Source organism: Carettochelys insculpta, chromosome 18, assembly GCF_033958435.1.
Source record: "Carettochelys insculpta isolate YL-2023 chromosome 18, ASM3395843v1, whole genome shotgun sequence".
NCBI classification, from domain to species: Eukaryota; Metazoa; Chordata; order Testudines; family Carettochelyidae; genus Carettochelys; species Carettochelys insculpta.
The window spans coordinates 9199555-9212925 of record NC_134154.1 but is presented as its reverse complement, the minus strand read 5'-3'; the positions used below and the strand labels follow the sequence as shown (position 1 = coordinate 9212925).

Here is a 13371-nt window from a genome sequence, read left to right as displayed (position 1 = left end):
ACCACCTTCAAGGCCATGCCTTGGTCAAGCATTGTGTGGTCACTGATGTGCAATGGTGTCTCCACATAAATCTCAGGCTCTTCCTTGGATAAATCACCTCTACATCAGAACAACTTAGTAAAGTGTGGCATTGACACGGACACCTGCGAGAAGCAGGTGAAGGATCAGGTAAACTGGAGGACTCCCATTGAGAATGGTGCCCGACCCTTTGAGATCAAGCACTGTCTCCCTGAAGAAGTCCAGAGAGCCAGATGTAGAGAGCGTGGCTGGGCCCACATCGGCACCACTTGTGTTGGCACCAAGGGAGACTGAGAACTCATACGCAGCCACCTTCAAAGTGTTGCTTGGTTGAACTGGCCTAACGTCTCACCTTTGCACTCATCATTATGGTCATCCCAGGGGAAATCTTACCTGACACAGGGGATACCAGAGAGAGAGTGATGGTTCACAGAGGGCACACACTGTCAGTCTGAGCCAAATATTAAAGAAGGATTCCCAAATCCACAAAGAGAGGAGATTTACAGGGAAAAGTGAACCAGCAGGGAGAGGCCTATTTAGAAATAAGGCCAGTGAACTTTGGGTGGTATAGGTAAAGAGGTACACCGTTGTTCCTGCAATTTCTGAGATGCTGATCTTGATCTTATAAACTCACTGAAAGCATTGGGGAAAAATATGAGGGGTAAACTATTTTGGGGGAGGTAGCAGAAAATGCCTTGTTAAGCTTAGGCTCTAGAAATTGTGTTATGACTTTTGTTTTACGTATAAACATTTATTTCCAATACTCTCCCACTCAGTCACTTGAATCTGTTCTTTAATTTAATATTTTCTTGTTTTCATTATAGCTACCTAAATTGTGTGTTAAATACACACTGGTCAGGCTCTTGTGTTGAGTCTTGCACGCTTTCTGCCATTCCTAAGAGTTCTGTGAGCGTTCAGTGTGACAGGAGCCAAGTACGCCAGAGGGCTGCTTGGAGAATTAGGGAGTTGCAGGCTTTGTCTAGACTAGCCCCCAACTTCGAAGGGGGCTTGGTAATTGGGGCGTTGGGAGATTACTAAGGAAGTGGTGCGGTGCATATGCAGCCCTTCATTAGGCTCAGTCTCCCCCGTGGCAACTTCAAAGTGTCAAACTTTGAAGTGCCGGCTTGCGTATAGCCGTGGGTCAGCCGTGGGTACTTTGAAGTGCCCGTGCTAATTCTGAGGAGCAAAGGGACTTCAAAGTACCTGCAGCTGACCCACAGTTACATGCAAGCCGGCACTTCGAAGTCGGATGCTTTGAAGTTGCCGCAGGGGACGTAATGTTGCCGTAGAGTTCCTATTGCTAATTCATAGAGAGACAGTGAGACCTGTGGAGGCATGGAAGGCTGTGCTTGTGCTGCCAGCAGCTGGTGATTCCAGGAGGCTGATCCCCAGCCACAGACAAGAGCAGGTGGGGTGAGAAGCCTCACCGCTCTGGGAAGTGGCACAATTGGCTTGATATACACCTATGCTCCAAAGCACTTATTTACCAGATAAATGATAATTACTGAGAAGGTTAGGAAACAGAATCACAAACTCACACAATCACAGGGCTGGAAGACCTCAGGAGGTCATCTAGTTCAGCCCCCTGCTTGAAGCAGGATCAACCCCCACTAAGTCATCCCAGCCAGGACCTTGTCCAGCAGGGAAACAGGTAAAGAACAGTTGCAGTTTGCTATCTGGGGTAAGGAAAACAGAACAAAAGAAAAATATAAAATGACTAAGCGGATGAAGCAATTAAACTGATTGACCCAAAAGACCAAGGATGTGCAGGATTAGAAAACAAGCCTGATGAAGAGCTTAGTGAAACAGCCGTGAAGCTGGAATTTGCCAGGCTGGAGGTAACTAAAGTGAAAAAGAAAGGAAGCATAGAGCAGTAGAGTAAACAACATCCCACCAAAGAATAATGGAGCTTGTAGAAGACAAAGAACACAAAGCCCAAGAAGCAGAAGCCATTGGAGTGGGGGACAGAAACTAGGGGGGAGGAAGACAGAGGCCATGATGGGAATGTTGCTTTTGCTGAGGTCTAACTGAGTCAGGAGGCACTATTGGCATCTCCACGTGTCCAGTGCTGATTTTCTGGTCTGGGAAGAAAGTTCCATTCTGCAGCTTTTTGAACAGACCAGAGTTGCTAAAGATGCATGCATCATGCATCCTTCCCTACCATCCCAAGTTGATGTTGGTGAAACAGCCCTTGCAAACCAGCAATGCCTGCAACACCACTGAGAAGTTCTCCTTGCAGTTTATGTACACTGGTGCCAAGTTAGGTATGTGTATTCCATCTATCGCTCCGCTGCAGTGAGGAAACCCCCTTGTGACAAAACCATCAACTATGTCCTGTACATTTCCCACAATCACTGTCTTTCATAGCAGAAGGGTATTTATTGCCTTAGCTACCTGTGTGCCAACACCCCCCTTGTAGATTTGCCCAATCTGAATTGATTGCCCACTGACTGGTAGCTGTCTGGTGTTACAAACTTCCACAGAGCTATTGCAACCTGCTCCTGAGCAGTCTTATTCTGGTATTGTTGGGCTTCAGAGTGGGGAAAAGCAATTCCAAAGTTCCATGAAAGTGGCCTTACACTTACAGAAGTTTTGTAGCCACTGCTGATCGTCCCCTAACTGCAGAACAATGCAGTTCCACCAGTCTGAGCTTGTTTCACGGCACCAGAACCAGCACTCCACCAATCTACAGAGCACACTCCTCTCCTGTGCTTCACATTTGTGCGTTTCCCTGGTCTCCTCAGAGTCTTTATTGCTCTGAAGCCTCCATAGGCTCTGCACATACTGTCTGCCACCCATGGAATTTGTGAAGGTCAATTTTATAGCACCCAATTTTATAAAATTGAGGGCACATGTCCATGATGGCACATGAAGTCGATAGGGTGCATCTCCATTAGGGTGGGCAGCTTCAACTTTGGCAGCAATAAACTGTGTGCACCTATTCCAAAGTTCCTTCTGCTCCCTTGCATTGTGGGTTAAGTTTCCAGTGTCTAATGGGACACAAATGTGCTGCAGGTGGTTCTGGGTCTGTGCTGTCAGCCTGCCACAGTACTTCTCTCCTCCCCCTCTCCTTGGAAAGCAACAGCAAAAAGTGTTTTTGCTACCTTTTTTCATAACCATAAAGACACTACTGAAAGGCTAGCATAGCTCCTGTCCAGCTTCAAACTGTTATGGCAAAGCATTCATGGCCAGATATGCTGCTGACGTGTGCTGCCTGCTCTGCTTACCACTGGCCAAACAGGAAATGAAATTCCAACTTTCCTGGGCCACTTCCTGCACACCTGGAGAGCAGCAGAGCTGAAAGCGGTGGTGACCGTAGCCACACTGGGGCACTGTGGGACACCTCCAGGAGGCCAAGAACATCGAGTTTCACAATGCTTTGTCTGCACTACCCTAAAGTTGACCATGCAAGGTCTATTTTTGAATTACTCTTTGTGTAAATCAGGAGTACAAATGTTGACCTTCAGAGCCCTTAAAGTTGGTGAAATAGGCCCTGCAGTTTGGACTCACTGCTTAGAAGATCAACCGAAGTCAGCTAAATGTGACCTAACCTCCTAGTGTAGACCAAGCCTAAGCAAGCCACAGCCAAAGAGAGATTGCTGTGTAGCACAATGCCAACCCTTCTCTGAGTGCATCAGAAAAGCCATCTACACAAAGGCCCCAAGTAGAGAGAAGAGGCTAGGTCCTTTAGAGAAGAGGCTAACCTGTACCAGAAGGCTCTCGTGAGGAAAACAGAAGTTCTGCTGAGCCTTACAAACAATTGCTTTTGCTCTCAAATCATCATCTGGAGCTAACATAGTTAGCCCACAACTGTCTGTCTGCAGGATCCTTGGCAGCAGAGGACATATGAAAGGTTCAAGGAAGAGACTATATTGTCCCAATATTCAAAATGAAGTAAAGGGCGGGGCTGGTAATTTGTCAGAAGCAGAAAAAGCTGTAGGACTTCACAGTTGGAAGACTACCTTGACAATAATCAAGGAAGCATTTTACACGGTTGCCATGGACATTAAAGGACACTTATCCAAGCCAAAAGAGAGAGGGGAAATATGTATTGGTAAAATCTTCTACCATTAGCTATCCAGAAGCAGTTGCTCTGGCTAATATCAAGGCTGAAGTAGTGGCTAAGATATTGTTCCCTATATTTAGCACTGCGAGTTTCCCAAAGAAAATTGTCAAATTGTGGTTAAACGTCATGTCCCACCTATTTAGTGAGTTACGGAAGACATGAGGGCTAAACCAATTAAAATCTGCCCCATAACGTCCAGAGAAATGGGGTAGATAAAAGATTTCAGAACCCCAGTAGGTCCCTGGAAGTGTAGCGGTGAGGCAGAGGCTGAACGAGTGCAAAAGTTAAGGGACAATTTAAAAGCCGTGAGAAGAACAGTTTAGCAAAATCTCACAAAAAGCCAACCTGCTTAGAAAACATAGTGAGCAATCACTTGTGGAGGACTTGGTGCTGGTTACACCCTGTGAAAAGTTTCAAATGCAGAAAAGCATGGAAGTTGCTGTTAAAGGTGCTAGAAAGGGTTAATTGTGTCACCTACGATGTAAATAAACCCCACAGCAAGGCTGCTCCGCAGACAGTGCATGTAACATGTTCAAAATATAATAACTGAGGAAGCCATTGTAAACCTGCCGTGCTGTTAAGAGGAGGGTTCTCTGCTCTTCTCTTTGACTTGATGGGATAGTAAACACCTCGTTAGAGAGCACGGAGATCATAGAATCATAGAATACTAGGACTGGAAGGGACCTCGAGAGGCCATCGAGTCCACCCCCTGTCCTAATGGCAGGACCAAGTACTGTCTAAACCATCCCTGATAGACATCTATCTAACCTGTTCTTAAATATCTCCAGCGATGGAGACTCCACAACCTCCCCTGGCAATTTATTCCACTGTTTGACCACCCTGACAGTTAGGAACTTTTTCCTAATGTCCAACCTAAACCTCCCTTGCTGCAGTTTAAGTCCAGATGGGTGAAGAGAACCTGAGGTGAAACGGCAGAGTTTATGAGGAAGCATGTACCGGACTCACTGCTAGCAGGTATTTTCCAGTAAGCCATGTCTGATTCAGGAAGTGCTTCATAAGACTAAAATTACAGACCCACAGCTGAACAGCAGCAGAGCACATAAGACTACTGGAAAAATGGAGGGAATTCATAAGGAGATAAAAAAAAATGCAGGAAGTGGAAATAATGAAAGGGTCAAACAGTCCCTGCACTTCACCAGTTGTTACAGTTCCCAAAAAGGATGTGACCATTTGATTTTGTGCTGATTACAGAACATTTAACTCCCTCTCCATTCCGAATGCATATCTTATGCCCATAACTGATGATGTTAGAGGCTCTAGGCAAGGCATAATAGTTCAGAATTCTAGACCTAATGAAAGAATATTAACAATCACAACAGATAATGAAATGCATGAAAAGTCCACCTTTGTTAATGATTGGGGGCTCTATTTTATTTTGGAATTAAGAATTTTCATCATTCCTAAAATACAGACCTACATTGAAGAGTCAAAAGGGTTTTTTTCTTACAATTGTCTCTTATTTCTCTTTTTAGGGAAGCCTTGGACCTTTCTGCTTCCTCATATTTTTGGGCATCCTTGTGTTTTCATTAATTTTCACCATCCTGTTTCTCCCTGAGACAAAGGGGAAGTCAATCATGGAAATTAAAGAGGAATTTAATAAGTTAAATTTTGGAAAGAGACAAGTTCTTGACACAGAAAATAATTTACCTACGGAATACACATTCTGCACCAAACTCTGACTTTTCAGAAAGGAAAATGTTATGGATTAGAGCAATATTTCTCAACCTTTTTTTTTTTTTTAAAAACTACACTTTATTGTCAAAAAAAAAAGAAAGAAAGAAATTGTAAGAATGGCCAGTATCTACAATTTTCAGACACAATTTTTTTTTGCTACTAGTGCAACACATTTGTGTAAACAACTTAATTATAACTGGTTTGTTGGAAGAAATTGCCTGCAGGCAATAAACCTGCTGTTGTACTTATGACTCTGCAAAAAGGATAAATAAAAAAAATAGATGAACATACAATAAGTCCATTCTTGATTAATAAAGAGTGGGAAATACTGAATTAATGTAACCTCTGAAAGAGCTCTGCTTGCCCCCAGGGTACACATACCACTGGGTGACAAGAACAAGAAGCACAGTTGGAATTAGACTGAACTATAATCTTAAACTGGACTGTTAGCTTATTATCTTATTCCTATTTTCATAAAATTATACAGGCATGAAATTGCTCTTGCTTGTCTCAGTTTCCTGCAGATAAGCAGCCTCGAAACTTTGAACTGTAATCAATCCTGCACTAGGATTCACTACCACAAGCCCTAAGCTTAATCAGTTTCCCCTGTTCCTGTAGGTCTTTCATGTTGCAACCCATGAAGAATTTTACAGAAACAGGGAAATAAAAAATAGGTGGTGTACTCAACCTTTGCAGTATCTGAAATTACTTTTACACATTTATTTTAGTTGTCTAGACTTCCGATTGACTATCGCCCTGATCCAAAACCCTTTGAAGTCAATGGGATCAGAACTTGTGCTTCTTTTCTTGAGAAAGAAACAAGAAGTGGATCTTTAGGAAGCAAATGAAGACCTTGCAAACAGAAGAAGTAAAAGGCTGCTAAAAAAGAGAATCACTGTAAACAGTTCAGCCAGACTGGAAGACTCGTATCAAGGGATGAGTGAAAATTATCATGGAAAAATTGGATACATTTATAGAAGACTGGGAAAAAAGCAAATTTTGTATCACCCTGGAAGTATGAAAAGAGAGCATGACAATTACTCTGTATGTAAGTCTAACGTCTGTCTTTAGAGCCCTGCTCAGCATGGGCAGCAGGTTTGTATGATTTTGGTGGTGCCCAGAATGGGGCCAAGCAAAGTTGCCCTGTTCAGAGGATGGACCAAGGCAACTGCCACAGGCCCTGCATTTTAAGGGAGCCTGGGGCATTAACGGTAGGGCCTGGTACCAGCCAAAGTGAGTGATCAAGATCCAGCCCACACCTGCTCCCCGCTTTCTCACCCCTGTTCCTCCTCTTCTCCCAAAGCCCCACAACTCCCTTGCCTCTTTCCAGCTTCTATCTCAGACGACAACAGCATGGGACAGAGAGAATTGCTGCTGCTGGCATCAGGCCCCCCCATAAACACCCCATGCTTCCCTGGACTCTGCATCCCCCTGAAGCACAGGGGTCCCCTAAAGCTTAATGAGCTGGATAACCATTCTCACAGAGTAGTTATTAATGGTTTGCAGTCATGCGGGAAGGGCATAACAAGTGGGGTTCTGCAGGGTCTGTTTTGGGACCGGTTCTGTTCAATATCTTCATCAACGATTTAGATATTGGCATAGAGAGTACACTTAGGAAGTTCGCAGAAGATGCCAAGCTGGGAGGGGTTGCAACTGCTTTGGAGGATAGGGTCAGAATTCAAAACGATCTGGATGGCACGAGGGAGAGGATGCAGGTGGTGCCCTGAGGTAAAGCCTGCAAGACCGGGGTGGGGTGGAAGGTCGGCCTCCGGGGAAAGAGGAGGAGAACTGGACAATTATTGTGGCCAGCAGCCCGAGCACATCGCCACTGGCATCCCAGTCGGGGAGCTGGCTGAGATCCATAGGTGCCTGTGGGCTCCTGAGGTCTCTCCAGGCACAGGGTTTGCACTGCTGTCTCTGCCAAAGTGGCCGTCAGTGTATGCAGGGCCGGGCTGTTTGGGGGCGCATCAAGGGGGTGGCTGGCTGCGGGGCCTGGAAGGCCTTGTCCGCCATGCAACCCCATTTGCTGCGTTTCCTGGATCGTTCTTTCAAAAGGGCTCCCGGGGCTCTGTGGAAGCTCTCTTTCAAAAGACCAAGTAGGTGGAGCAATCCACTTTTGGGTGCATCCACGCTCTTTCAAAGCCAGATCTTTCAAAAGGTGCCTTCCGGAAGCCTGCCTTTCAGAAGTGCCTTGTAGTGTAGACACAACCTTTAGGTGTGCAGTCGCTCCCTGAGTTATGTCGACAGAAGGCCCCTTCTGTCGACAAAACTCTCAAGCGTAGATGCAGCTTTGAGATTCAGCTGAAAATGAGATAAATCTGCAATAAGTTTCTGAGAACTGAAACTGAGACATGTATTTAGGATTTCTGTAGACAGGTTCTGACTGCTCTGCTTGAGATTCTAGCAGTGTAGAAAAATCTTCAGACTGTATCTGAATGGCTAAATTCAGGCTTGAGGTGAGGAATGCTCTGTCTCTTCACTCTCTTTCAGATTTGAGTTAATTGCAGAAATATCTGCCCTCCATGCCTGAGAACAGAAATTGAGATATCGTGTGTTTTAGTGACTGCTGTAGAAATGGCCTGTGGGCTTTATCTGAGATTTGAGCAAACTTTAGAACCTGTCGCAGCCGCTGCTGAGACTCCGAATATGGCAAGCAAGTGCGAGATGAGGGTGCTGCGTGAGCAGTGAGAGCCGACCAAAAATGCCAAGCTCCATCAGACCTAGGCTCTAACAATGGCTCTAGGTCTGTGGTATAACGACCCCTCATGGGTTTCCCTTTTAATAAGAAACAGTTTGCTTTAAAAATAAAACACAGTGATGCCTAATTGAATTAGAAAGACTCAAAGGCAATTTAGCAGGGTGGTCAGATTAAAAGAAACACCAGTGTCAGCAGTAGCTAGTTATGTTCCTTAGAGGGTGTCCCCTGGTGTTAGGTCCCTGCAGTTCCCTGTATGGCCCAGAGAAAATGGAGGCTGAGAGTAATTAACTGTTACAAAAACAAAGTGGAAGTTTAAAGTGTTCACCAAAGAAACCTTTTGATTACAGTTAATCCAGTTATTTACATTTACTTACACAAAAGATGAATCCAATTGCCATTCCCATGTCTTATTCGCAAAAGTATTAGAGACCGACAGGGTGTTAAACCGGACAACAATCCCTGCTGTCAATTAAGTCCACTGGGGGTGCTACTCCCCAGGGACCCAAAAATAACATATAATACTGTGTTCAGGTATGATACGCTTGGGGGCCCTGCTACCCCCTGCATTTACCTAAAGGGAGGGGTGGAGCTACTGCTTCCCAACACCCCTTATTTATAAGTGTTCAGCCCAGGGGTTGCTAATCCCTGACATCAATAGTGACTTATACCAAATTTATAAGTATATATAATTGCACTAAGTTAACAGCAATAAAAGGTCTTTAAGAGACACTAAACAATAAGCTTCTACTAATAATACTTTAGCTAATACTTAACAATAACAATAACAACAGTAATAATTAACAATAATATCAGCAACTGTGAATAGGAGTAAAGGGAAAGAAAAGAGTCAATATTAGGAGGATACAGCAGCTGGAGCAGCCTTTCTTTTGTAGCCTCAGCTCACAGCTGCTTAGCTGATGAGTTGTCCAGTCCATTAAAGAAGTCTCTTTGGAGCAAGGGTTGGCCCTGGCCCAGTCAGCCCCTGCCGGGGAGCGGTGTCAGGTGATGTAGTATACCACCGTCACTGCTGGGCTTTGGCGCAATGGCATGGCTGCGAACTGCAGATGATGCCTGGTGTGGCAATCCAGGTCCCCTCAGTGCCGCTTGTCTGTCCACTGATGTTTCAGCTGCTTCACCCCAAAGGGCTACCAAAAGGGACTGGTCCAGGTCAAGAAACAGAACCTTCCCAAAGAGTCCCTTCTGTGGTGAGTGCCCTTCCTTTAATTCACCCAGCTCATGAATAATTCATAAGTCTGGGGGCTGGGTGTGGACCTGATAGAGAACTACCCTTAACAGGTCCGGAGACTTCAGACCTTTCCAGAAGTTTTCCTTTTATGGTCATAGGTGACGGTTACAGTGCATTAATATTCATAGGCTGTTGCTTTCCTGCCTAAAGTTACCCCCTCAGATTAAATGGATGGCTATGTACTGATTTGAAATTGAAATCACTTTCTGAAGAAATTTCTGAGGTAAAACTTTGTGCTCTGTTGATGTATCAAGCACGACCTGTCACCAAGGAGACCTTGCAATACACCAGAGGCTGGAGGCGTCTCGAAACCCTGTCAGGGGCTTTTCTGACAGGATTTCTTGACAGAAACATCTTCAGAAAGAGTCTGAGTGGCTCATTCAATCTTGAGGCCAGCTGAGTGATTCTATGGAATGACTCCTTCCTGCTCTTTGAGATTTGACCAAAAATTGGAAAAATCTGCAGTAATTGTCTGAGAATGGAAATGAGAATGATTAAGGGGCTGGAGCACAAGACCTATGAGGAGAGGCTGAGGGATCTGGGCTTGTTTATTTTACAGAAGAGAAGACTGAGGGGTGATTTTAATACCAGCCTTCAACTTCCGGAAGGGGGGCTCTAAGGAGGATGGTGAGAAACTGTTCTCAGTGGTGTCAGATAGCAGAACAAGGAGCAATGGTCTGAAGTTAAAGAGCAGGAGGTGTAGGTTGGATATTAAGAAAAACTACTTCACCAGCAGGGTGTTGAAGCACTGGAATGTGTTACCTGGAGAGGTGGTGGATTCTCCATCCCTAGAGGTTTTTAAGTCCCAGCTTGTAAAGGTCCTGGCTGGGATGACTTAGTTGGGGTTGATCCTGCCTGAAGCAGGGGGCTGGACTAGATGACCTTCTGAGGTCTCTTCCAGGCCTATGATTCTATGAATGGAAATGAGAATGCATTTCTGACTGCTTTGGAAATGGGCTGGGCACTATATTTGAGAAAGCTGTTGAAGTTTTTTTCAGAACACATCTGAGAAGCTGGAATCGTGTTTGTGGTGGCCTGAGGTATTCTGCAAATAAGTCAGTTCGCTCTCTTTGCGATTAGCATAAAATCTAGGAAATGTGTGGGAAGTGTCTGAGAACTGAAAATAAGATGTCCAGTACATTTTTGGATTGCTGTAGAAAGTGTCTGAGAGCTCTATTGGAAAGTTGAGCAAACTGCGGCCATCTTCATTATCTCTGCAGCTAGCTCAGAAACCATAACTGCAGCAATCTCTGAAGCTATCCATTTATCTCTGATGGTATATCTGAAGCTGTCTCTGGAGCTATCTCTGCAGAAACCTCTGCACTTGATGGCTTGGTTATTCTCTTGCCCACACGTAGGCAGTTCAGTATTGGAGACCCTTTTCGGGGCTCCAGCCAGCCAGTCAAGGGTCACACATGGGTAAATTCCTGAAGCTCATTCAGCTAGGCTCACGCTGGTACTGAAATGCCATTCTGATTCCACTTGGCTCTGAGTCACCCTGAAACTGGGCTAGGTGGCTGCCACTGACATTTAGAAGCACAAAGAAAACTTTTTCAAAAGCACCTCTGTTAACATACACAGGTACTTGGGTCCAGCTCCGTGCACTGCCTCAGCACTCCATGTTTGCAAAGTGCCCCAGAATTTCTTCTGGGGTGGTGGTGGGGAGATATAGATCTTTTGAACAAGCCACTTAAAATACTGCCTGCACATGTTTTTGGTGTTTAAACCTTGATTGGCTTTAGCAAGGAAGATTGTGTGTGGCTGCATAGGAGGGAGAAATGGGGCATAGATAAATAATGGGTGTTCTCCCCCTCACCTCACCCCCACTATAGAATTTTATGCTGGGCTTTATAAGACAATTTAATTTGGATTAATTGGAGCTGTTCCAACTCTTTCCAAAATGCTGTATGTTGAGTTGGAAGACAGGAAAGCACTCTCGCGGATGCAGATTCAGAATAGACTGCATGGCATTCATGAGAATTAATAAGAATTACACCTGGTGTACACCTTGGTGTTACTGAGAGATGTAATGATTCCAGTGCTGTTTGCCTGATTACTACTTGCATTCACACCTGGAAGTATATACACAAAGTGGGGAATGTGTTTTGGAGGGGGAAAGAAATCCTATTGTAAAATGCATGATCAGTGCAAATGGTAGCTAAAAGGGACAATGTGAAAGTGACAAGGGAACTAGCCAACTATTTTGAACCTGCAAGTGTTATGCTTTCAAGTTATGTATTGTATAAAATACTTTAAAAGTATCTTAAATTTATATTTAAATGAAAAATTAGATGACAAAAATTTTTACACATCAAATTTTATGAACTATTAAGAAAATTATAAAACAATTGTAATCAGAGAAAAGGGAGAAGTAAGTAGAACAAGAATGCGGAACGTACAACTTACATCCGGCTCTACTTCATTGCTATGAAACAAACGGCCCCCGACATTGCTATGAAACAAATGGCCCCTGGTTCTGCTTCATTGCTATGAAACAAACAAGATGTAACCGAGGGTAACCTTTGAATTTCGGGGCCAGGGTCTCCTGTCTAAAACGACCACCAGAGGACCCCCAGAGACCCCCGCGCCTGCGTAGTACAGGGAGATTGTATAATGGGAAGGTGGAGTGTATTACCTGTGTGGGGCATGACTTTCACTGAACAGCTGTATATATGTGCTGTCACCCAGACGCTGGGTGTGCAGGCTTTGAGGAGAGATCCCCCTGCGCCTTACTTGCCATGCCAAATAAAGATTTTTCTTCTACTCTCGGTGTGATGAATTAGCTTTGCACACCGGGCACGAACTACCCCACTGCCATCTCTGGTGGCAACACAATAAAATTCATATTAAGTATTACATTCTCAGTTAAAATTATTGTATTGCATTCAAACAAGACCTCAAAAATTATAAAATATACCTGAAACATAATCAATAATAATAAATAATCATGATTTTCCAATAGAAGCACATTTTCTTTGGTGGCCCTGAAAGATAACAGTTTTTGCTTGTAGGCTTGGAGTTTGACATGCCTGAGCTAGATACAGAGAGAAAAATAAATATATAATTTGTGGCTCTTTGCACTCTATCCACAGCTATTTTGCCTTTTTGTCTCTAACTGGCTGGCCACCCCAGAATCATCCTGTTTAGGCTAAATAAAAACTCTTTCGTTTATGATCAAGCCCAGTGTAAGTAATTATTGCTTGGGAAGGGTACCACTGTGCATAACTTCCATTCATTGATAAAGGGAGCTCACCAGATGAGCCCTCTTTGTGCAAAAGTTTTGCAAAAATGGATTTGTTTGAGACTTCAAACCCTTTTGGTGGCTGGTTTCCTGAGTGCTGTGACGTAGAGCTGCAACCTCCCAGAACTGAAGTGAGTCGGTGTCTGCACTGCTTTGCAGGGGCGGGTGGTAGCTTCAATTCTGTGCCTTGGCTGTGGGAGATCAGAGGATTTGAGCCAATAGGACAGGGTGATGGGGAGCCTCTGAAAGCATGAAGGTGGGTATCAGTGGCATGATTGGCACACGGGGGAACAATCCCAAGGGGCCTTCTATGATAGCACCCCATCACAGGGGTACAGTCCTTAGGGGCACGATGGAGACTTCGGACACAGTCCCTAAGGGCAGGTTGGGGTGGGGAGTTGGGGCAC

The 13371-nt window shown here is 44.6% G+C and overlaps 1 protein-coding gene across 2 annotated transcripts in view; it reads left to right on the top strand.

Moving 5' to 3' along the window:
- Nucleotides 1-6064, top strand: part of LOC142022585 (solute carrier family 2, facilitated glucose transporter member 11-like) — a 28908-nt gene extending 22844 nt beyond the window's left edge. Inside the window, exon 12 of one of the 2 annotated variants that reach the window (XM_075012586.1) lies at nt 5578-6064. In XM_075012586.1, coding sequence (XP_074868687.1) covers nt 5578-5784 — 207 coding nt within the window. In that variant the 3' untranslated portion in view covers nt 5785-6064. Of the gene's footprint in view, nt 1-76; nt 779-5577 lie in introns of those variants that run through there. The other variant, XM_075012588.1, reaches the window with a different exon arrangement.
- Nucleotides 6065-13371: the final 7307 nt, after the last annotated feature.